At 35.0% G+C, this 25,186-nt stretch overlaps 1 protein-coding gene across 10 annotated transcripts in view; it reads right to left on the reverse strand.

The window, feature by feature from the left end:
- DICER1 (dicer 1, ribonuclease III) overlaps positions 1–25,186 on the reverse strand; it is a 67,558-nt gene that overhangs the window by 34,394 nt on the left and 7,978 nt on the right. For 6 of the 10 annotated variants that reach the window (XM_023927619.2, XM_086895541.1, XM_086895550.1 and 3 more), the window contains exons 2-9: positions 14,700–14,765; positions 13,646–13,746; positions 5,834–6,026; positions 4,800–4,962; positions 4,258–4,388; positions 3,190–3,324; positions 2,273–2,433; positions 874–1,042 (exon numbers count right to left, since the gene is read on the reverse strand). In XM_023927619.2, the coding sequence (XP_023783387.2) occupies positions 874–1,042; positions 2,273–2,433; positions 3,190–3,324; positions 4,258–4,388; positions 4,800–4,962; positions 5,834–5,977 (903 nt within the window). In that variant the 5' untranslated portion in view covers positions 5,978–6,026; positions 13,646–13,746; positions 14,700–14,765. Of the gene's footprint in view, positions 1–873; positions 1,043–2,272; positions 2,434–3,189; positions 3,325–4,257; positions 4,389–4,799; positions 4,963–5,833; positions 6,027–13,645; positions 13,747–14,699; positions 14,766–21,174; positions 21,232–21,421; positions 21,618–25,186 lie in introns of those variants that run through there. The other 4 variants (XM_086895543.1, XM_086895546.1, XM_086895544.1 and 1 more) reach the window with 3 other exon arrangements.

A 25,186-nucleotide genomic window follows, 5' to 3' on the forward strand; every position in this document is an offset into this window, starting at 1 on the left:
ATAAGCTGCCTTATGTGCAATCTTCCCCTCTGGCACAAATAATATTTTATAGACAGTGTCACAGCCCTCAGTTTTAAGAATGCTAAAGAAAACTGGAATATTTTGGGCTGAAGAAAGTAATATATTCTCCAAATTTCTTGTGAACTATTACAGGAATAGTCACAGTAGTGACTCACTACTGACTTCTTGTTCAACAACTTATATACTGACACAGTGGTAACTTAGCAGGCAATTCCAAACCAGGAAGGCCAAGCAGGGTTAAAAAGGGTACCTGGACCCCTGTGTGAGAGGTACCTGCTTAACACTCCACACCTTCTGGACCATCCTCTGCCAAAGGTCAAGACAACACAGGGGCAAACACAGAGAAAATCAGTTGCAAGCCTGAGATTCAAATTCCGTTCAAGCAAGATGCGGCACTAGTCCAATATTGTTCTAAGATAAACTACAGACACTGTACATCTCTGGCAGGAATTTTTGCCTAAATTCTTCCTTTATCAACTTGTAATACAATGGGGTACAGTCCAAATTCTCCCTGAAGCATTATTTCCTCTTCTGTACTGAATTAATAGGAGATTGTGGAAATGTCAAATTCTTGCCTTCAGAGATAAGGACCTATAACATAAGGGTGCAGAACTGTTTTATACAAATCTGAACCTCAAACTAAATGAAATTCTAATCAGTACCTGACATTGAAGCCTCACTCATGTATGAAAACAACTGCACGTTAATGAACACAAAAATCAGAAGTCTGTTTGCTTCAGATAATCAAGGATGGCTAGCTATGAAGGTTTCAGTTATGTAACATACATGGCAAAGAAAAACTGTAGTAAGATTTCTATTCCCCAGGTTTCTCACATTTCTTGATATCCTTACCTGCTTAGAAATTAAGGTAGAATCTCTTTCTTTTGAATGTACAGATATGTTGCAGTCATTTAGAAAAGCAAGTGCTTCATCCAATTCCATTAATAATCTTCCATACAACCCACTTTTGTCAGTATATGGTCCACAGTCTACAACAATCTCACATGGCTGAGAAGTATATCTTAATGAGGGGAAAGATCAAGTTAAATAGAGCTTCTGAAAGCCAGAGGTATTTCAGCTCTTAAGGTTATACAGCAAACACAACAGCAAAATTATGTGTATTAAAGAACACCATGAATCAATAATTATTAAAAGTTATACAGTTAAACACTTCAGAAAAACTTCCACCACCGAAAATACTGAGCTACTTCATTCTAGATACTCTTTGAATACACTCCTAAGAAGACTAACATTGCTATCCTCATTTCAAATATTGGAAAATTTAAGTAAATTCTATTTATTCATCAACATTCTCACTTGTTTTTCCATAGTGCACTCTCTTGCTATACAAAAGAAAACCAATCCACTTCATGTAAATTCATGTCTATATATACATTTATGCAAGTAATTACTACTCCTGAGTGGAAGCAAGAAATTCTTAAAAAGAAATGGTTCACAAAAGTTAAAAAAAATGCATTTAAAACATTTACACATGGATGAAACACCTGTTCTGTAACATGGAAAAACCACCTTTAGCTTTGTCTGAAACTCAACAATACAGTACAGTTGGCAGAAGAAAACATGCTACATAGCAATCATTTCACCCTAATTTCCCTAAAATTCATAGCATTATCACCAACTTTAGTTTAAACAACATTCACAGGATTCTAGATTCTTTAAGCCACTTGCTCTGTCATTTAAGTATTTACTACTTTCTCTAATCTCCCTCTATCTTTCATTAGCCTTTAAAACCCAGGCAATGCATCTGGGGGGACAAAAAAAAAAAGGCAACTACTCTGGCATTAAGAGCACATTGCACTGTGGATGTTGCCACATTTTCCTAAATAGTGACATTACGGCATACACTGGACATGAAACAGTTAACGCTCTACACAAAAGACTGAATTTTAGAAGTTCAGAAATATTTTGTGAAATGTCAGTTTTTTAGCTTGGTGGTGTGTTGAGGGGTGTTTTTAATTGTTTTGGTTTGGGTTATTTTGTTTGAGGATCTGTTTTGTTGCATCTTTTTTGTTTTGTTTTTTAACTACAGAAAATCTCTCCCTGCCAAGGCCAATCAGACTTTGTACTCAAAAACCATTTAACATTCCATCTCCACCCTATATGGAATAGAAGCATCATATACACACAAACTTTTCTAAAATTCAGAAGACAAAATATTGCTACTGGTTTATTCCTCTGCCCAAAATGAAAACACAGGCATCAATTTACCAAAAATCATTATAAAACATACCTGTCTAAGACCACCAAATCAGTTGCAGTTTCAGCATTGCTCTTCAAAATTTTCTCCAGTTTCTGGATCTTCTCCTCTAACTCAGCAGGATCACATTTCCCATTTAAAATGGAAGCTGTTAATCCCAAAATTCGAGGACATGATGGATAATCCTCACAGATCTGTGAAAAAAAAATCAAATTATTTACGACAGGTATCCTGTTAATCTACCTGCAAATTTATGATGCTTTGGCTGCAAACTTTTATTTCAATAGCAGGTGTCTTAAAAGGAACCAAACATTAAATTAGTATTTTCTTTTCTACTGAATGAAAGTTGAACAGCCGTGACACTTAAAGGTAAATATTTACAACATGGAAAAATAGGAACAGTTAGCATTAAACAGAATATCCTTGTCACACTTACAATATATAACAAAATACTTCCATGCCATATAAACAGGCATATGCACTTGAAAAGAGACCTGGAAAGATACATATGTAGGTATCTCTCATAAGCAAAAAATGATATGGAACCAATAATACTCTGGAATGAGCCCCAGAAGCACCTTTAGAGACCAGCATTTTTAAAAATAATACAAACTGATGATTAGCATATCCCATTCTCTAACTCAAATATTTTATTAATAAATTTTAAAAATTCCCTTAATTCAATAAATTTAGCTTGTCTGTTAAAGATAGATTTTTCTTTAATCCCCACTGTAAAATACAGTAAATACATAATTCTTCTGCCACACACTATCTCAGAAGTCTTAAGACAGTAATTTTACAGTCCCAGGAACATGCTAACACTAATATTAGGTTCCACTAATATTTTTTTTGTTAGCAAATGTCCCCTTAAAAGGTTCCCAATTCTCCAGCTCTCTCACTGGCTTTTCCTCCTCAACCAAGTTTATTAAACATTCACACGGTAAATGCACCTTCATAATTTCACGGTATGGATGATCCTGGATTGCAAGATGGCACTCATCAAACACCAGAAGATTAATATTTGACAGGGATAAATATTCGTTTCTCAAAACAGTCAAAGCAACATGACACGTCATAACCAGAACCTAGGTTGAAAGGAAAAAAAAGTCAGTACAAGAAAAGCACAAGCTGTTTGAGGTCAAGGTGAAGGAGGAAAAGCCTTCTGCAGGTCTTGTGAGACAGCACTGGCACCTATCAACCCCTATTCATCCACCTGCACCAGGTAAGGACAAAAGAGAATAAAACATTCTCTACTGGAGAAAGCCATCTGTCTGAATGGGGGTGTATTTATATCTATATATCTATATAGATGTGTCTGTATCTCTCCTGTCACATGCCTAGTTAGGAAGTGAATACAACAGACAATCTCAACACCAATCAGAGCACACAGAACAAGTATCATTAAATCCTAATAAATTAAAGTTAGTGTCCTTTTATGTGTCCCATCATCATGTCTCTGGCAAGACAGTTCTTCATAAGCTCTTAACTATTTGCAGCTGTCACATGAACAGGATGTTATTAGAATCCTTTTTAAAAGAAAAACTTATTTTTTGTACACTAACACATAAAAGTTGAGTTTGTTGATAAAATTATGTAGTTTTTACACTCAATTTGAACTTCACACTTCAGTAACACTTTAGTATATTAACACTTTCTTCTGCCAGAGTTTCTCAGACATATCCCATAGAGCATTACTAATCACCAGAAAGTAAACCCCAAAACCCTAACATTTAATAAAATTTTAACAGCATTTAAGGTATAGTATACACACTCAAAATTTCTTCTGCAATCAACATAATGAACAAGTCAGGGAGATTGAACACAAAGCACTTACAGGACGGCCTTTTAAAAACAACCTGAAAACATCTACATACATTTGCCTCAAAGTTAACATACAAATATTACCAATATGATAGATTTCTTTTTAATAAAGACTGAATGTATAGTTGGAAAGAATCATTTCTGGTCCAAACGAACTTTCTGTATGCTTTACTTATGGTTTTTACTTAATACATTACCTGATGCTTAGAGAATTCTTGACTCCACTTCTCTTTTGTCCATGATTCAGTTACCTCCAAACTTGAATACTCTCCCACTTTAAGGTCTGAATGTGTCCTGACAGCTGACACTTGCTGAGCAACTTGATTTGCTTAAGGAAAAAAAAAAAAAAATCATCTCATTTACATAAAGGTCTTCTCATACTTTTAATTTATAAGATGTGTGTCATATGACCTAGCACCACATTTCATAATGTGATCTTTAGCTTTGACTAATGTTAAACCATGTGTACATGGCAACTGCCTCTATGCAAAATCACATCAAGGAAACAGATGGGTAACTAAATTGCACTTCAGATTCAACTTTAAACTAGAAAGAAGACTATGTTATATATATAAACAGATTCTATTAAACAGATGATGAAACAAAAGATGAAAGGCATCACATTCTTGCTGTTGAAGACTTTACACAAAAGTTTCTCTCAACTTTGCTTTCATGGAACTTCTGTTACGGAATATTCCATGGAAGTATAAGCAGTGTGTTTAGGAACATTTCCTCTTACCTGAGTTGACCAAGAACACAGTTCTTTTTCCATTTTTGTTGAAATCTCCCCTGATCTGATAGGACAGCTCTTTAGTGAGTAGTACTGCAATAAAAGTCTTCCCTGAGCCAGTGTTTAAGCAGACTATTGTATTATGATCCAAAGCTGCTTCAAGCAGTTCAACCTAGATTTAAAAAATAATAATGTCCTTACTTGCAGCAATGCAGTGAAAAAGCTGACAAAAAATAACAAGAGTGATAAACTATAGACAAGTACAAGTCAATAGTATCACTTGAGATCCTTCAAGTGCCATATAATTAACACATCTCTTTCATAACAATGCATTCTCATAATCCTTCAAAAATATTAACACACTACGCATATTCCAGCTTTTAAATATAAAATCCTTGAGTACCACAATCTGCTTTCAGGTAGCTTTCTGAATCTGTCTTTCCAATAGATGATTCTGTTGCTATATACATGGTGTGAAGAAAGAAGCTACAGCTTTTAAATCTCATTGCAGACATCAATTCAGTCCAATCAAGGAGACTAGCTCAAAGTGATCCAAGTTTCTCAGTAATGCTAACAAAACACTTCTGGGCACCTCTGCAGCGCAAAGAGAACTGATAATCTAGAACTCAATTTTCTTTAAAGTGAAAAATCAGAGTATCCTGATGGGGTTTCTGACTTTAGAGGGCTGCTTTGACCAGTTTGTGAACCAAAAATCAAAATTACTGTATAATATGGAAGACAAAGCGAGAGGTGAAAGAAGGCATGACGTATGCATGCAATTGAGAGGCACATTTCATTTGTCCCTCTTAAAAGCTGTTCTGCTTGTTAGCGCAAACTGAGAAGAGGGAAGGGGGGATATAACAAATGTCAAACAAAGCCAAACTAAAGAATTAGCTCCCAAGAGGTGGAGTTAAGAGAGACATGTCCTGACTGTGCTGTCATGCACACTTTCTCCACCTGCTCTTGTTCTTTTTCCATTAATGAATGGATTTAATTGTACTTTTTTTTTATGCTACTAGTACTGTTACTACTATTGCCAGTACCTGATATTTTCTTGGTGTGTAAATGTTATCATGAATTGCTTCTTGTTGCCATGGTAGTCCAAAAAAAGGACCCATTGGGGAGGAAGCAGGGGTCATGAGCTGCAGTCCCGCCATGCTGAGGGATTGCAAAGCAGGGCTTTTCATTCATTCATCCAGTGTTTCTTTCATTGCATTTTTGTTCCAGCACAGCCTACTATGAGAAGAAAATGAAACAGTATTAAATATACTTGCAATCCCAAGCAATAAGAGAAATTTTTTAATCAAGAAAAGGACATTACTTGATTTTACTTAAACAAGTGTTTCTTCTCACACTATTTTCAGCAGAAACTTAAATTTACAGGCACTTGTCCACTTGAAGATGTGTGCTTATCAAAGTACCCCAAACCTTCAAAAAGAGCTGTACTCTACAGGACAATGTTCATTCTAGGCATTTCGAATTACACACATACATTTTAATATGAAGTTCCATTTATAGCCTACAGAATCTCATTTTAAATTTACACTTTAAAAAGTTAAGCCATCTTAGCTTTACTTCTGGGGAGAAAAATTGAATTTTACGGCACAGGCACAAGTATCAGATTTTCCATTTTTCTTTCCAACCAAAAAGTCCTTTGACCAATTAAAGCTTTAAACACACACAAACAGGCATTTTATTCTAACTGCTAGGAAAAGAACAGAAGCTACACAAGAACATCAATTTTCAAATCATCAGATTCTGATGAGATTATCTTTTTAAAAACTGGCAAAAACATTACAGATAACTGCTGATGACTCTGGTAAGGACTAATAGAGAATGGAATCCTTACAAGGCTGACCACCAACTTCCATAAAGACTCTATGATTCATAAACAAACAAAGCATTCAGAACTTCATGACAACTGAACACCAGAGAACACATTCTTACTGAGGCTATGAAGTTCTTATCCTCGGTGTGTGTGTTTGCATGTTAAAAACATTTGTTATTTGTCAGGAAGGACCAAACTTAAAACAAACAAAACAAAAGAAAAAAAACCTACCAACTGAAACAAACAAACCCCACAACATAAAAACCTTTAGCCTAGGAAAGTGATTATGCCCTGATGACATAGAATAATATTGCTGAAGTATACAGAAACATGCTACATGAAATCTAAGAAATTTTGAGTACTCCCTCTTTAATCTGAATACATACCGCATTCAAAAAACAGTATTTTCAAAAGTTAGTTTCCATCAAAAGTCCTACATGCTCTACATTAATTTTAGCATCAATATGGGTTGAGAAATGCATAAAATTTATGAATTCATATTTAATAATTCATTTAAAAGACATGAGGAAAAGCTAATTATCATTTTATTGCACTGAAATGTGCTCCCTTTTCTATAGAACAGGAAAGTTGCTTAAGTTTTGCAAATGTAAATTGGAATTGGAATAAAAAAAAGTAAGGAATAAAAAAAATAAAGAGAGAAAAGTATAATACACTATCTAAGAGAGACCAGTAATGGTTTTCAGAAATAACTGAAAAGAGACAGAATAAATAATAAATCATCAAAAATAAGGCATTGACTAGATTTCCAGAGGTCCCTTCCAACTCCAGCAATTATGTGCCTCAGTAATTAAGTATTCATTTAGATTTGTTTCATAGTCTCCAACTAATAACTTATGACACTGTTGCTCTGTTATATGCTAGTATTTTAAAATTAAATATTATAATCTGGACCATGTCTAGACACTTATGTTAAATTAGTACTAAATAATTTTAGGAAGCTCTGAAAGAAGAGACTAAACCTGTTATCTCACTTTCCATCACAGGTATATATTGCAAAATAAACAGAAGGCCATACACAGAACTACATGATCACGCCTCTTGCAGCGTCAGAAGTAATTTCACTTTACAGCAAGTGGTCAGACAAAGCTTGGTCTCAATTCATTCCCCCCCAAGTTGCAGGGAAAGCCCTGAAGGACCGTGTGGTTAAGCTGAAGTAGTAACATTATACACAGTTCCGTTGTAAAAACGTATTTATCTTTTGAAGACAAACATTTAGTAGTAAATGTTACTTAGTGAACAAGTATAAATGTAACTTTGGGAGTTTAGGATCAGCAACAAATATACTTCCCCCCCCCATCAAAAATGATCCTCTTTAACATAAAAACTGTGCTGATACTGCTGGAATACTGTCTGATATTTTTATTTGGGCATCACAAAAACTGTCATAGTGAGAAGATTCCAGAAAAAAAAAGATGCCTTAAAATCTTTAGAAAAACTCAAAAGGAGCAAATGTATGTTTTCACAGGACATGACATCACATGCTTGACATTGTTTTTTCAGTTGCTTTACAACAATCTCCAAACTCATGGCAACCTCATTCACTTTTCACTCCTGTAATGTATGTTCCCATTTGAACCCATGTATTTCAGATTACCTAAATAGATAAAATGGATCAATACTGTTTTATTTTGCTGTAAATAAAGAACAACACAGTCTACACAAATCACAAAATCAGTACTATGTCATTATTCATTTCAATTGCAATACAAAAAAAAAAAGACTCCTGTAGATTCTTAAATTGTTTCTGTACATTTCAAAGAAGGCACACAAGCACATACAGGTTCTAACAATGCAACTATAGTAATTTTACAGAGTGTTCTAATCTGGAACAACTAAAGATGTTTTGGTTCATTCTCTCCTTGGAACTAGTGGCTGTTTCTCCACCAGGACTCCAAAGCTTTGGGTCATAGGAGACAGCTGGCAGGAAAGATATAGTCATCACAGAATGGTTTAGGTGGTATACAGCTGCATGTAGCAACCTGATCATCCCTGACATTCTGATCTACTGAGCATTCACACATCAAATGTACTTGATGTTTATCAGAATGTGGCTGATAGATAAAATCAGTCACATGGCAAGGACAGTAGCATGACACACAATCTTCCCCAGACACCAGCAGAAAGCATCAGAAAATTTTGGGCACTATTAGCCTCAGTGAAGCTTTTGCATGAACTGACAGCTTAGGTGCAGGGGAACAGGGAAGAAGGGAGAAAAAGCAGGGAAAGGTCATCCTCAACACCCCCTTCTCCAAGCTAATAGATGAAGCACTCCTTTAATATATCTAGCTTCTTTTTTTGTATTCCAGTGAGTGGAAGCACTAGTTGGTAACACAGACAAAAAAAATCCTTAGAATCACAGAATAGTTTGGGTTGGAACAGGCTTTAAATCGTATATCAAACCCCCTGTAGTGTTTGAAGAAACACAAAGTTCTTTCACATGACTACAATATTTCATTGAAAGGGTCCCAATCATGCTTCCCTACTTACACAGAGCAACTGGTGAAAAACAACTAAATGTTTGCTTTGTTTAAAATGAGACCTCACTGTCATAGTAATTGCTAGAACAGACCAGGGAAAAAACCCCCAAACATTTTCCATAGTAAAAGCTGAAGATGATTCCTCAATCATTCTTGTATATAAGCCCAGCCACTTGAATTTTATAAATCACTTCAGATTAGTAGCTCCTGCTCTCTGTTTATTGTTCCATCTTCTTGTATTTCTTTTTCAAATGATAAATACAACTTTGGGAACATGTAAAATAGCTATATCACATCACCAGGAGGGAATTAAGGAGAGAAAGTCAACCTTGTTTTAAAAGGCTACTAATAAAAAACAAGTACAGGATCAAATATTACAAGTAATTCACATCTTCTGTTATGTAGCTAATAACAGTGATACCAGTTTAGCTACCCTGCTGTAAGAAGCAAGAGGATTTATGCTTACATATGGTTCCAACTTGATCTGGAAAGGCTGTGAAACAACATATACTCTGAACTACAGCTTTGGCTTCTGTGTACCTTCACAGAAGACCTTCTCTTAAATACAATCATGTCACTGAGACCAAAAAGCATTCTCAAAAAACACCCTTTGAAGTTTGAAGGAAAAAGTATAAGCAGATTTGTAACTTGAAAAGTACACACCATCAAAACAGCATTGTGTGCCACTGCAATTATATCTGGGTAGAGCTTGCATGAGACACAATACATTTGAAAGACAATATATAGGGGGAGGAAATTTAAGCTAAGTCAGGTAAAAAGTTATCCTCCCAAATCAACGTTTCTTTCTGGTACACTAAGGTTTCCAGTCTTGGCCCTCATTTCTATGGTTTGCACTGGAAGTATATAAGATTTGACAAGATCAATGGCAATATGGGAGTAATATGGGAGTAAGCCAGAATAATGCAGTAATTGTATCATTCTAGAGTCTCTATTTCAATAGCAAGGAAAAATATCAAGTTCTTCAATAAAAGAAATGCAGTACAAGATCATCTAGAAATAAAAAGGGAAAGAACATATCTTCTTGAAGAACAAATTTTAAATTGAAAACATTTGAGACGTAAGCACATATGTTGAGAATCTCTGGACAGAAAACTGAACATGAGCTAAATGAAACTAGCTAACAGTGAAGCAAAATAAAAAGCCAAAGTAGTCCTGCTCAGCCAGTGTTGGGTAATAAAGACACTTGCTAAGATGTTCCATCTTTGTCCACTGCATTATTTTGAAATCTGATAGAACACGAAACTGTAAGAACTTGCTGAAGCTGAACTTGGAGAGAGAAACATCTGAAACTAATCACACTTGCTGCGACTCTGGACTAATTATGGAAGCTGGATAAGGCAGCACAGTGCTCAAGCTCATCTGTTCTACTCAAATAATAGTGGAAGTTCCACTTTAATGACCATCAATCTTGAGAGTTTTAGGAGCAGACTCTTAACAACTTAACAACTATTGCCTTTATTTTAATGAACATTTATGTGAACAGATAGTGAATTGCAGAGCTAAAATTAACCCTTTATTCCATCATTTAAAGAACTGTTTTTCAGAAAAATACACCGTGTTGGAAGTGAAGTCAGCAACATGCAATAGCAATTTTTTCCAGTCTGCAGTAAATCTGGAACTGTGGTGTAGGCTTTTTCAGTCACATGACTCTATCCAATTTGAAGCCATCCCCTGGCGCACAAAAAATTCAAGGTTTACTGCACTAAGGAATACAAGCCAAACTGACCAGAGGCTTCACCTGGAATGAAACATCCTGGATCTAGTCCTGCTTGGAGGACAGTTTAAAACATTTATGGAATGGCACTGAGGTACACAGAGAAGAGAATAGTGTCCTGCGGATACAACTTTCAAGTTTTTAATCACCATTTGTGAGTGTAATTTGTTCTGTATCCACAAGTTAGTGCAAAACTATACCCATTTCATATTAACAGAAATTTCTTACTGCCATTTGCAATGTATTTAATCTGTTTTCTATAATGATTTGTAAATTTATACCTAATAAATTTGTACCCACCTGTAAATTCGTAATTTGTACCTATTTGTAAATTTGTACCTAATATAATCCTTGTGATACAAACATTATTTCTGACGCTTCAGGATTTCATCTTTGTCCAGGAATGCCTAATTTAACCTCTAAAAACACTCTCAGCATCAGCCAAAGCAAGTCAGCCTCAAGAGGTAAAAATAATCCACATACTCTAAAGGAAATAAACAACAATTTATAAAAAAAAAGTGAATAGCTTGAATATTCTCTTACATGAACACTTGAAGATTCTGAATGCAGTTTCTTTATAGCAATTTCTATGTTCAAGTGCTACATGAAACATTAACTTGCTGAATGATTTAACAGAAAATTCTTACTTGGGTAAAGGAGGAACAAATTAAAAAAAAAGGTAAAATATTAAAAATACAAATTACAGAGTAGAAAATTAATGTAAATGTTAATATATAAAGTGTAAAATGTCACTGAGAATGTTACCTACCAACTTACACTGTAAGCATTCAGAAGGAAGAATTTGTTTTGCCCCAATTTAGGGGAACCTGCAATATTTCTATGTTGTCTGGTATCTAAGCCTTCTTTTAAAAGAAGTGTACTTTTAAAAAGGATTTTACTTTTTCCAGTGACAGCCCAGAAGTACACACTACTTCTTCCAGAAAAGGAAGTGCATTTTGTTAATATTACTCCTGCAGCTTTAGTTCTCTTAACAGAACTTGAAAATCCCAAACCAAACACCCCAAGTTTTATTTGCAAAAAAAAAAAAAGTCCGAAACTCAATCATCATACTGTCTATATTACTCAGTAAGATGAATCAGAAATCTCTTTTATATTGTGCTGTCTTTAACACAGAACACATCTTATGAGACATTCTTTCTCTCTCATCCCTCTAAGATCTTTATATCATGCACTGCCTAACAGCAACTTTTCCATTTGGTCTTACAACATTCTTAAATGAAAAAAAAGAATGCATTTCACATGCATTCCTTTCCAAGCAGATGCTTACAAAGCCCAAATATAAGCATTCCTTTATGGACCATCTTCCCAGGTTTTCCTAGCACAATCAGAAACATTCTTTGTGAATATCCATTTTGAACTATGAGAATTCTATTTTTTCTACTTTTCTGATACAGAACCAGTCTAACATTGGTCTTTAATAGCCTACCAAGGCACATCAGCACAACAACGGCTGCTTTCTGCTGTCCAGAAAAAGTTTCATTAAAGAGCTTATTACAATGAAAGTTAAATTGAGGCTCTACATTTGGATGAGCTAATTCTGAAGCACTTCTACAAACAGTACAACAGTTAACAAGTGAAATTCCTGGAAGACTCCTCCTAAATGTCTGTTTGTAGGAGAGAAATTGAGTACAACAGGATACTTAGCAGACTCAGAAAACCCCTGAAGTCCTTCATGTAACATTCATTATGATCAAACCTGGATTTGGGGCAATAGCCTAATAAATGCTTTGTGTTGCAATCAGTCCACCTCGACCAAGAGTGCCAGCAAGTCATCGTTCACACAGGAGTTGTGCTGTTGCACACTAAATGGTTAAATGCAAAAGGATTATGCCACTATTTATCAGCATGACACAAACAGGCTGTAGGGCATTTACAAATAAAGCAATACAATGTAAAAACAAGAATCAGTTTTGTAACACATCTCTAGTGATACCAATGCATGAAGCACTCAGAATAAACGTTCAGAAAGGGGCTGTTTCTCTTTTAAAGAACACAGACAGGCAGCCAGATTCTGACTTTCATTTTTTAAAATGATGTGCACAAGGCCTGTGCAACAATCCTAACTATGCAGTTGCTTAATCAGCAGAGTAGAATTGGTGCTATGCAGACTCCTGTCACCTAACAGAGATGACAAAAGATAAAGAATGAAGTATATGGATCTAAGATGCAAGGCAAGGTGAGCACCAGTGGAACTAATAAATACATTTCTGTCTTCCCTACATTATCAAAACACATTTTTCTGCTATGTAGTTTTAATAAGATAGCCTCTTTCCTTATTTTTGCTGAACTCATATTTCAAACTGAAGCATACTATTTAAACCATGACCTTAATTTACCTGTCATTTATTTTCCTTACCATTTACTTCTATCTCCTATCTGGAACAACATATGAATTCAATTCTAATTCTAGCCTCTAGTGTCAACTTTTTTTTTTTTTTAACTAATCGTATTTCACCAATACAACCATGTTTGAATATAAAATCCACAAGAAAAACACATACATATCCTTTTAAAAAACTGAATAGATTTCTAATCATATTCAGCTTCATAAGAAGTATCAGGGTAAGTGTTTCATGACAAATACCTGAACTTCTATGAATAATATGAAGTAGCTACTATAATTTTTCTTTCCGAAGAAATTCAGTCAATTTCTATAAACTCACACATGGAAGTTACTTTATGGTTCTGAAGCATCTTTAAATATAAAATAGGAGAACACATTGCAGTGCTACATTAAAACTTGCTTCTCCCATACTACAAAGCACAGTCTTACCGTTTTAATTTCCACAGTCTCTGTGTTTATGCTTCCCGAATTGCATTTTGACATCATGATATCAGCTTGTAGATTAATCACATAATTTGCAAGCCTTGACTCTTAAAAAAAAAAAGAACAAAAACCTATGAACTATAAAAATTATTTGAAAATGAAACTACAATAGCAAGATTAATTGTGGTAATTCAGTTGCTTATAAACATTTATATGTGTTGAGCTTACACCACAACTTGCTGACAGAAATGAGTCACTCTGAACATGAATTATTATAGTTTACTATCAGAAACCAAAACTTGAAAGATAATTTAGTTTAAGTGTGCACATTCCCTAGTTCTATTTCCAGGTTACTATCATTAATCACTGGCTCATGTGAGAAATACAAGAGTAGAGTGTTTGATATGATTTTACTATGGTTTATATAATTGTAAATTATATAAACTGCTTTTTCAATGCACATGTATTTTCACTTTGACTTAGACATTAAAAAAAAAAATCAGAATTCAAGCTTCTTTAAACTATTTCAATTTGAAACTGCAAGTAATACAGTCAATTCATGAAAAAGCAACAACCATTTCTCTTGAAGTACACCAGTCCCTTTAGTTAAAGAAAAAATACCGTGCACTTAAGATGGTGATTTAACCACAAAAGTAAAATTCAGAAAGATAATGTCTTAGGCTGCAAACCAAAACAGACAGAAATTCATGACAGTGAATTTCTATATATATTAGCCAAACGTATGTACCATATATTTATATCCAACACATTATGTATATATACATATACGTATATAAACTACAACTTTAAGCAAAATACCATACTTAAGCAGATCTAGAGTGTTCTTATAGCTATAAAATAAAAAATTTGCACAATACGTACATCTAAAAGTGTGAGTTTTGTCAGACCTAAAAAGTAAGATTGTGAACTGCAATTTTTAAAAATCAATTCTGAAAACTTAAACACAAAATGAATCTTGATGAAAATTTCTCCTCCAATCAGTTCCATAAAGTTAACAAAGAGGACACTCTCAAGATTAGTTCAGTATGTTCATTTTTACCTCAAACGCTGATGCTGAGCTTTTCCAGAGTCTCCAAGCCTGTAATTTTGTTTCACCCTAGGTAACCTAAAAGGCAACATAAAGAGAGAGCATTTTACCATGAGTGCCATTAAAATCAACCATGCCATGTGGTAGTCTGCTTTCTTGCATTTCAATATTTAGCTCTGTAGCAAGACCACATGGTCCTTCAAAATCTAATTATCATATGCCCCTTTTTGGCTAGGGATGAAGACAGTCAGTGTCTGAAAGATCAGCCTTAAGTGCTCAGGAGATATTTGCATGTTTTGTTTTATCTGCTAAAGTAGCTGCTAGCTAAGGCCAACTAGATTCACAGCTTTTCTTCCCTGTGCTTCATGTATATTTCATCTAACACAGTAGGGAAGTCCAGAAGTAAATTATTTTTCAAAACATTTAAGAAAAAGATCTGAAAGAATGTATGTTTTTTCAGAGAACAAAGTAAACCGTTATGATTTTATTTTACAAGAATACAAAAGGAACGCAGCAGAGAAAATCTGATGGATACTGCATTCATGTACAAAATAGACTGACAAAAAATTTATTCCCTGGGCTACATTTTAAATTTGTGTTTGCAGCATACATAAATAGATCCTTTATTTTCAGCACAAAATACAGCGAATTGCTTCTAAGATGTCGTAAGTAGAACTCAGATTTATTATAGCACTTTCCTGTTATGTTTAGGTTATTAATTTATTCACTGCCTCTAAACATGACCCAGAATATACATTCCATTGAACCAGAAAATAAGCTAACAACAGAAAACTGCCACATCCACGGTAAAAATATAGGAATATACTCCACTCTCTATATGTTTGCAAGAAAAGCTGAAGAGAACAATGCAGCATTTGGATACCCCAACAAAAAGTAAACATGAACAGAAAGAAAGGTTCAACCCTTGTCAGTAAAGCTAATGTGGCATGTGTGGCTTAACAGAACAAATTTACTTTACTGCCAAATCGCAGATGGCAAATAGAAAGCACTGAGAACAGTAGGCAAGATCTGGAGAACCGAAGAAGTATGTAATTCTAATTCTCCACCAGCACAACCGCTTCCTTCGGCACACACGGAAGCCAAAAGACCGCGGCTTTAATCAATCGATCGGCCAGCAGGAATTACAGTAGGCCCTTTGAATACCAACCTAAAACCAGACAGGCCACATTCCTGAGATGCAGTCAAGGTCTAGCACAAAACAGCAGCGTGTATGACATTAGCATCTAAATGGCGCTGGAGCACCGCTCACACAAAGCCTGGTGCGCTCCTTGCCGGGCGGCCCGGGGCACCTGCGCTGGCCACGGCCCGGCCGGGGCTGCCCCGCGCTCAGCATCCCCCGTGCTGCAGCCACAGCCGGCAAAACGCTTCTTGGTACCACAACAAAAACAAACAAACAAATATTTATATATGTTTACTTATGCTCTATAGTTTCTGAGGATCTTGTTTAAAAAAAAAAGAGCAAAATGGACAAAAAGGAAAAATTAGTGACATTTTAGAAACCTAATTTTTAGGAATGTCAATGACTTTTATCAAACAGCAAGGCTCCCCGTTTTTTTTAAATGTCACCTTTTCTTTTAAGAGCTCAACACTCAAGTATTTTATCAATAGGTAGAAGACAAGAGTTCTAAAATAATCAGACACTTGGAGAGCCTAACTCGGTAACATACCACAAACACAATAAATACTCAAAGCACTAACTTTAAAAAAAAAATCAGTTCATATAAAGACATCAAGAGGAGCATCCAAGAAGTGACACAGCAGGCACTTCTGCAAATCTCCAGCGTTTTAGAAATCTGCAAGCAACCACAAATTACTTCTGCAAATCTCAGCCAAATTCTTCAAGCATCTTGGCTATTTGCTACTGAAACACTACTAATTCAAAAACCAACTATCTGACTATATTGGAGAATACAGAATATATCAACACGTTTTATTTTTATTTAATGGGTTTGGAATTCAGTCCGTGAAAATAATCACATTCATATGATACCTAACTTGCCACAGATGGTCAGAAAACGGATAACTGAAATTTACAGTATAACACCTGCTGTCACACTATAAGCAACAGGCTGAATCTGAAAGACTATCATCGTTCTTGCTCTTCAACATCTTCAACAATTTGAAATAAAACAACTAGGCCCTAGAGTAATTAAACCATTATTCAAACTGGTAACTTGAAAACAAAGTTATTTTGTACTAAGTTCTTTGCAACTGGACTCTTAAAATTACATTCTTTATTTAGTGAATAATCTGTATGGAAATACAACGAAATTCCGGCATGAACAAAGTTCTGCATGATCTTTAGGGGGTAAGGTTAAGACTGCATTTATGATTGGGAAGAAAAAGTACATCTGGGCTGGTATCCTGCCTCTATAACCACAGCTGTTGCAGATGCTGAGGGCAGGCTGATTATAGAACAGGACTTATCCTTTTCTTATTCTTATTATTATTTCTTATTATTCTTTTTGTTATTCAAGCAACTTCATATGTCAACTATTTTTCTTTGGTTTATTATGGTACAAACAATAAAGTTACATCAGAAACCATAGTACAAACTCCCTACTGCCTCAGATAAATTTGAAAACAAAATACTCTGACATCCTAGGACCTAACCTTCATGGAAGTCAGGAAAAAAAACTACACTCAGGACACGCACCTCTCAAAAAAAAAAATCTGAACTATACAACCACTTGGAAACACATTTATTAGTCTTAACAACAATTATAATTAAATTATGCCACATATTTGAGCTTTTTGCTGCATAGAAAAATTGCTCAATGTAGATTCTAATTAATGGGTAACTATAATATCAGTATCACAAGCAGGGATAACTGACCAGATCTGTGAATTTATTTATAATTTGGTCATTTACTTGGGTACCAAATTATTTACTTGTGATGATTTAGTTAATTTAAAGGTTACGTTCAAGCTTTTCAGGCACTTATGTCTTTCTACAGGAAGGCAATTAAGCAGACATTACAGCAGGGATTTCTCTCCTCCCCAATTTGGGGGCAAGCTGTGAGGCAAGTACAATTCCAAAGCATTAATTATTCTTGCTTTGGATAAGTAAAAGCAGCAGCTGCCCCCTGAATGTAACCCCATGTGGAGACTTCAATCCCATTATTTGCATAAACATAAACACTTTCTCTGCATGTGGCTGAAAGTCAAGCTCCTCAAAATATGGGTATTCAACAGTTCACCATTATCACTGTGCCACAACATCCAAACTTACTAAATTCCCTACATTACAAAAAGCTTTCTCTGAAGTCAGTAATCGTATGATGCAAGGCCGGCAGACATTTTGATTGTAAATCAAGCTCTAAAACTTCTACCAATTCTAAAATGAGAGTTCAAATCTACTTCAGTCAGCCATATTAATTTATGTGCCACCCAAAAATCAGTGTTCAAATCATAGCCTTAGGTCCAAAAAAAACCACCAACAAAACAAATGGTAAATCAAAACAACTCTTCCTAGTGCAACCTTAAAATGCACATTGTATGTTGGTTAGCACATTATTTACACCACATGTTACATTCTGTTGTTTTTAATTTCATCCTAAAAAAGAAAGACATCTTACCAATTACACTACTTGTCTTCACATAGCCTTTTGCTGCAACAAACCTGCAGCCACACTACTGGAATTTTCTTTTATGTGAAGTTTGGACGAAGTCAGTATTAAATTCATAAAAATATGCAGTACAAAAAAACTTCTTTCCTCCCAAATTCAGAAGACATTCAAAATCCTCAGCTGCCACAGAATTCAACAGAAGAAGAAAAAAAGAACCCACAACAAAAAACGAACAATAATTTACTGAAGGAAAATACGTGACTAACTTCCAAGACTTTTCCACAGGCCCTCTGGGTTGTTCCTTTTTGATTTGGTTTTTTGTTTGCATGTTGTTGGGTTTGTTTTTGTTTTTCTTTTGGAATATGTAAGAATATGTAAAGGTGAAGATGCTACCCACGTTGAGTCAACAACCCTGGAGGTGTTTAACCAAACGTGTAGATGTGGCACTTAGGGACATGGTTTTGTGTGGACTGGGCAGTCTTACATTGATAGCTGGATTTTAGGGGTCCTTCCCCTAAATCACACGGAATTCCACAATTCTACAAAAATGCACTGCAGCAAACCAACGGTGTTGCAAGGGCTCTTACACAAGATACCAGCAGAAAAAAATATGCATCATTTAAAATGATCTGACTTAATACCAAAGTTGAGAAGATCCAGTAATTTCCCTCTATGTAAATACATGTGCTTAGACTAGAATATGAGCATTCCTTCACATTCATTACAGTTATACTAATATAAGACTTCAGTGGTTCGTATCAATCAACAACTTTTATCTTTTAATACAGTCTGTATTTTTCAATATTGTCCAATAAAGCAAACATTTGCATACTGGGGCTCAAAACTGGTGAGAAGCCATAAATATTACATTTTACCAGTATAATGCTTCAAGCCTCATGTAGCATTTTCATATCACAGGTTATCTGTAGCACTGTTGACCTTCCAGAACAACTGACACAATACTGGAACTGAATCAAAAATATTCAACAATTTACTTGACAAAAAGGTAGTGAAGGAAGAGCTGAAGTTCTTATCTAAACTGGCAAAAAGTAACTATGAGATAAGACATGCTTGTTCAGTGTACTGTCAGTCCTGAACTAATGGCAGGAAAAACTGGAGCAATTTGCAGAGATTCGAGGACTTCCTCTTGTGCTAAGTAACTCTAAATGTTTTTATCTTCAATTAAAGTTTATTTTTTAATAGATGCCTTAAACTGAATTCTTAGGTTTAGGAGTAAATATGGAATCCCAACTGAATTTGAAAAATCAAAGTATTTAAGATCCACAAAAAGCAATGTGGACAGCTGCTTTTCTCCAGTATGTGGGGCCATAGCATCTAAATATTGACGGAGAAGCTTTGTATTTTCTTCCCTCCTTTAAAAGCTTTTCATATTATGATCAAACATGAAAGCTGGAACGAGCTCACACATACTTCACTGATAACAGAGGAGGTGGTTTAACCAGTTCAAAATGGTCCCTTAGCTTCAATCCTGTTGCACCTAAGCACCATTAAACCTTGCAGTACAGAGATCCAAATCAGACCCATTCCTGATTCATCCATCAATCTTCCATAGCAGCAGAACAAATGCTAGATGACAAAGAATAAATTGAGATAAAATAGGTATCCTTGTGAGAGTTCTCTGAATATATATTGATAGGTATCTTTCCCTAATGCCAAATGTATATTACAGTCCAGTGCAGCATTTGTCCGATTTTCCACATTAGATCTGCTCATAACATATTTAGTAATGGATATTCTTAACTATGTAGGTTAAAAAAAAAAATATATCCAAGTGGTTTCTCCTCATTGAATGGTAATAAAAGATTCAAAAACTGAAATATGCTGTTTTGCTACAACCATAATTAAAAAAACAGGTGGGGAGGCATGAATAGAGGTAACTTTTTACCTTTCATTTTTCAGAATGGAGTGAGAGTTTATATGCATATATTCCTGCATATATGCAAAAGCATTCCCAGATATGCAAATGACAGGATTGTTCCAGATATTAAAGCAGTTGTGGTTTACTGGATACACCATTTACTGAATACTCAATTAATGATTACAGAGGCAAGTTAGAAGGAAAGAGAAATGAAATTATTGTCAAACAATTCCATTTTTTTATATTATTATCTAAAACTACTCAGGCTGAAAAATGTTTTAAAGGAGTTAAATCCCTGTAAATGGTGCGGCTGAGGGTTTCTGACACTATGTTGGGTTCTGGAAGCAATATAACTAAGTTAATATAATTAATCAATTAACTCTTCTGCTACACACAACTCAGAATTAATATATTTCTATATTCGTTTCAATTCCAGACCCTGTCTGCATTACTAACACAATATGGCATTAAAAAGACACATGTATGTACACAACCCTAGTCCACAGCCATCAACTGAAGGGAGTTCCTTTCTTCAGTAATATTAAAATAGCTAGTCCTGTAATTCAGTCAGCTGTGAACTGCATTTTCACAGCAGAACACCAACATACAAGTTTGAGTAAACTCTTCTCTAAAATCAACATAGCAGCTTTTGCTTTATTCAGGATTACCAGTTCTACAAACCCTGCTTATCATAAAATAGAAAATACACAGTGAAAGAAAGAATTCCATCCTGTTCTTACCATGTTAGTGGTAGTTTGCATCAATGTTGCCAAACCACCAATTATTATGCCTGTTATCATCTAATTACCTGTATAAGTATAGTAGCTTATTTGCAGCAACATTAAAGTATGAGCAAAATCTCTGAAGTGTTCTCTTAATTCAGCAGTTGTCTATTTTCAGAAAAAAACACAGCCAAATTCTGGGAGGCTGACTGGCAGCTATATTGGCAGACCCTGGACTACCTCCCTTTGCTGCTGCTGCTGTGCTCAACTTCTGCTTTGGATATATTAAGACCTACCAAAAGAAAACAGTAACGGCCTGGCAGGTACATTCCTGGTGACTGACAAGGAACAACCTGGAAAGGACAGAAGAATGAGATAAGCAGTAGAACACATCTCCACCATTCTGGATGTGGGAAACAAAACCCAAATTCACATACAATCTCTAGCACTTATCACTGTATCACTCCTCCACTCTGGGCAGCTCTGCACACGCATCAATTCTTTCACTTAATGATGAGTACTGGAGTAAGAGTACTTTCTTACCCTCATTTATTCTCACAGTACCCTGTGCAGATGACCAAATCCAGAAGGTCAGACTATGTTTCTCCAGAGGTCAATCAAACCTAGACTCTCTGAAGGCATCCATGAAGCAGCACAGAAGTGAAGGGCAGCTGTAATGAACACAGACTGGCTGGATAAGAAGAAGCACTGCAAGTGTGCAAGCGGCAAAGAACTCAACCTAGTTATGAGGGAATTAAAGGAAAAGAGCAAGTTTCTAGAAGCAAAACAAAAAATACATGAATGCAATCAAAGACTTGGAAAAGCAGAGATATTTCAGATTTTAAAAAAAGAAAAAAAGAAACCAAAAAACCCCCAAACCTTACTAAAAATCTTTAGATACCAGGAATGATCAAGCATCTTAAAGTAAATTACTCCACCATTAACATGCCACTACAGCAAGTACAATTAAATCAGAGGCATTAACATCCCTAATTTTGATGTATACCGGTAAACATCCCAGATTTACATCTAGGGTTATTACAAAACTACTCTATTAATTGGGAACTTGCATTGTTCTTATAGTTTTCCTTAGAAACGAGTTCATCCATATTGATATAATTTAGGCTAATTCACAACATAGGCATCTGATTAATTAGGAGAATAGTATCACAGCAATCAACATTGCAGTAATCACACCATTTACCTTACTGTTATCCTGAATTACGTAGAACAACTTTCCCCCCGCATATTGTAGTGTATTTGGAAATAATTCATAACTCAATTAATTCAAGTATATATTATATTTATAATAATAAATAAAAGTTTAAATTATTCAGAATAAATATTTAAATACAACTGACTTTCAATTGCATTGACTTATCATTTGCTTTCATCAGCTAATGAGCAGCTTATTTGAGTAGGCATATACAGATGTATTAAGATGCCTAAAGAGGGAGATAATTGATGACTTCCAGAATGACTTAAGCAGATTATGTACCTAACTTTCAATGGAGATTTCCCTCTTCTTTCTCAGCACTGCTTTCTCAACCCTGAACAGGAAGTCTCCCACTTCTGTTTAGGTAATGATTTTAAGAAATTATCTTTTCCATAATTTCCTAATTTGCAATTCAAGCTACTTTAAATACATACTAAAACTGGTGGAGAAAACCACCAAACCACTAAAGCAAAACAAAGAAAACCTCTAGGCTGCTTAGACTTGTATTAGAAAAGTAGTTTTGAAATGAAATTTTAAAGGTATATGATTTTTACGTTAAAAAACACTAAGTTTGGCCTTGTTGCACAGACAACACATTAAAGAAACTGAGACTAATCAACTAAAGAAATGAAGTACATTGAAAAGGAAAAGTGCCTTAAATCCTTATGAGCAAGGTATCACTGAGAAGAGTGACCTTATTCCTCTTTTAGTAGGATTAACCATGTGGCATATGTAGAGTTTTTACATCACATCATTTTACCAGTTCAGTATTTCACTTTAGCTTTCTCAAATATGCTTATAAAAATCTCCAGCTGGCTGTACAGCCAAATTTTTCCAGAACAATCAGTGACAAAATAAATTTCTGACCTAAACAAAGCACGGGAAAGATTCTTTTCATCACTTTTCCCTCATTTTCACTCAGCAGCAAGACAAAACGCTGTATAATAAAGGCTTCCTGATCACAGCTTACCACACATTTAGTATGGCATTTATAAACCAAAACAATCACTCTTACTCTCTCCTATACCTGCTGCCTCCACAACTGCTTCCAAGTAATCTGTGACCACATCTGAGTCAGAAGATACTAGAATGAAAGCAATCACACAGATTAAATAATTTCTTAGATTAATTAGTTTTGTTAATTCACTTGACCATAAAAGTTCAGAAATGCTTGCTCCAATGAAGCTTAATAACAAATAACAGGACATGCCTGGGGGGAAAATTTTTATCTAGGCAGAAATGCCATCTAAAATGCGTATCAAACTAGAGCCCAAGGTCTGCTCCTATGCTCCTCAGGTGCCTAACAGGAAAAAAACATACTGTTTTGAGTAGCACCTCTGTCTGTGGTCATGTACCCCGTAATTAGAAAGGCAAATTTTAAATCATCTAAAGTTTTCTGAATTTGTCTCTTTAAGTAACCCTCTTGACAGTATCATAATATTAACTAAAATACTCCTGGCCTTCAGCATTGGCTACTTCTTTATATGAGAAGTATACACATCCACTCAAACCGTATTCCTCAAGCGTGCCAGTAAACTGCAATTTGTAAACGTTATTTAGCTTTTAAACCCAACAGGACACAAGAGTTTAGCCCACACTCAACTTGTAACATTGAAAAGCACATTGTTTACATTTTGGACCTTCTTACTTAAAGAGCCAGTATATCTACCACAGCTGCACAGTATTACAATCCAATTACAAGTTTTAACAAAAACTGCAGTCAATTTTTACCATAAAATTGAGTTTAGCCTACAGAGAAAAACAAAAAAAAAACCACCAAAAACATGGTTTGGAAAATTTGTATAGCCTAAGCCCACCCCTACTTCTACTCTGAAAGGCAAATTCATGGGATGGGGAGAAATATCTTACTCAAGCTGGGGGAAAAAAAAAACCCAAACCCAAACAAGGAAGTTTTCCTGATTTGCCAAGGTAACCTACCTCTTTCAACTACTGTAACTTGTTCCTTTTGAATTTCCTATAGAATTATATAGCAAATTCTGCTCTGGACAGTGTGGAGTCCTAAAGCTCTAATTTCAAGTGAGTGATTACAAATTTCTATCAGGTTCATGGTAAACAAACTAGAGAGTTGTTTGGCTTTGTTTGGGGACAATGATGGTTGTTTTTAAGGGTTTTGTTTATTTCTTTTAAATTAGGACAATGATTTCCCCTTCCCTCACTAAAATGGAAAAACTGAGCTTTGAAGCCCATTTAAAAACAAATGGAATTATACCCAAGATCCTGAGCACATCATTACAAAAAAACCTCACCCCACCACTTTCATAAGAATGGAAAACTGGATAGAGGTAAACATTAATTTTCAATAAAATTTAATAACTTGAACTTAAGTCATTGATTTCTATCTAATTGTATTAGTGTTTTTGAACATAAAATCACTACATTTGAGGCAAAAAGGAAAATAAGTTCTAGAATTTTAAGCCATTTCTTGTACAAATTCCTAATTATGGAGTCAGAACTACAAATTACCACTGCATAAAAATGAGAGGTTTTAAACTAGGCATAACTTCAGATGTGAATTTTCCAAGCTAATAGCTAGTCTAAGTATTCCATGTTGATTACTGCACTGATTATAGTTACTTTTTTTAAAAGGTTGTTCATATCTCAGAATAGCTGGTAAATCAAAGATTCACCTAAAGAATTGTTGGTAAATCAAATTTTTTTTATTTAATTTTTATAGCATAATTTTCTCTTTACTTTAGTTCCTATCCTGGATTTACCACAGCTGATTTTTATCCAAAAACCCACAAAACTACTGTCATAACACACTTGTTTACAACAGCAGCTATAAACAGTAAGTGAGGAAGTACAAAGTTGAGAAAAATGTGCTACAATTATTTCAATTAACTGGTGAGAAGTAGTAATTTGAGATTAGTTTTCATGACACTGTAGATCTGAGCTGATGACAACCTAGTGCTCAATGAAGCACCCCACTGTCACTGCTCCTTCCTTTCTCTAACAGCCTTGACACTTGTCTGACTCTATGAGAGAAAAATAATTCAGGACAATATAACCAAGTGATTTTTTTTCCTTGACCCAACAAAGTTTTCTACTGGCTCAGCAATCTGAATTGAGTA

The sequence above is a fragment of the Cyanistes caeruleus genome, chromosome 6 (genome assembly GCF_971803275.1).
Source record: "Cyanistes caeruleus chromosome 6, bCyaCae1.hap1.1, whole genome shotgun sequence".
NCBI classification, from domain to species: domain Eukaryota; kingdom Metazoa; phylum Chordata; class Aves; order Passeriformes; family Paridae; genus Cyanistes; species Cyanistes caeruleus.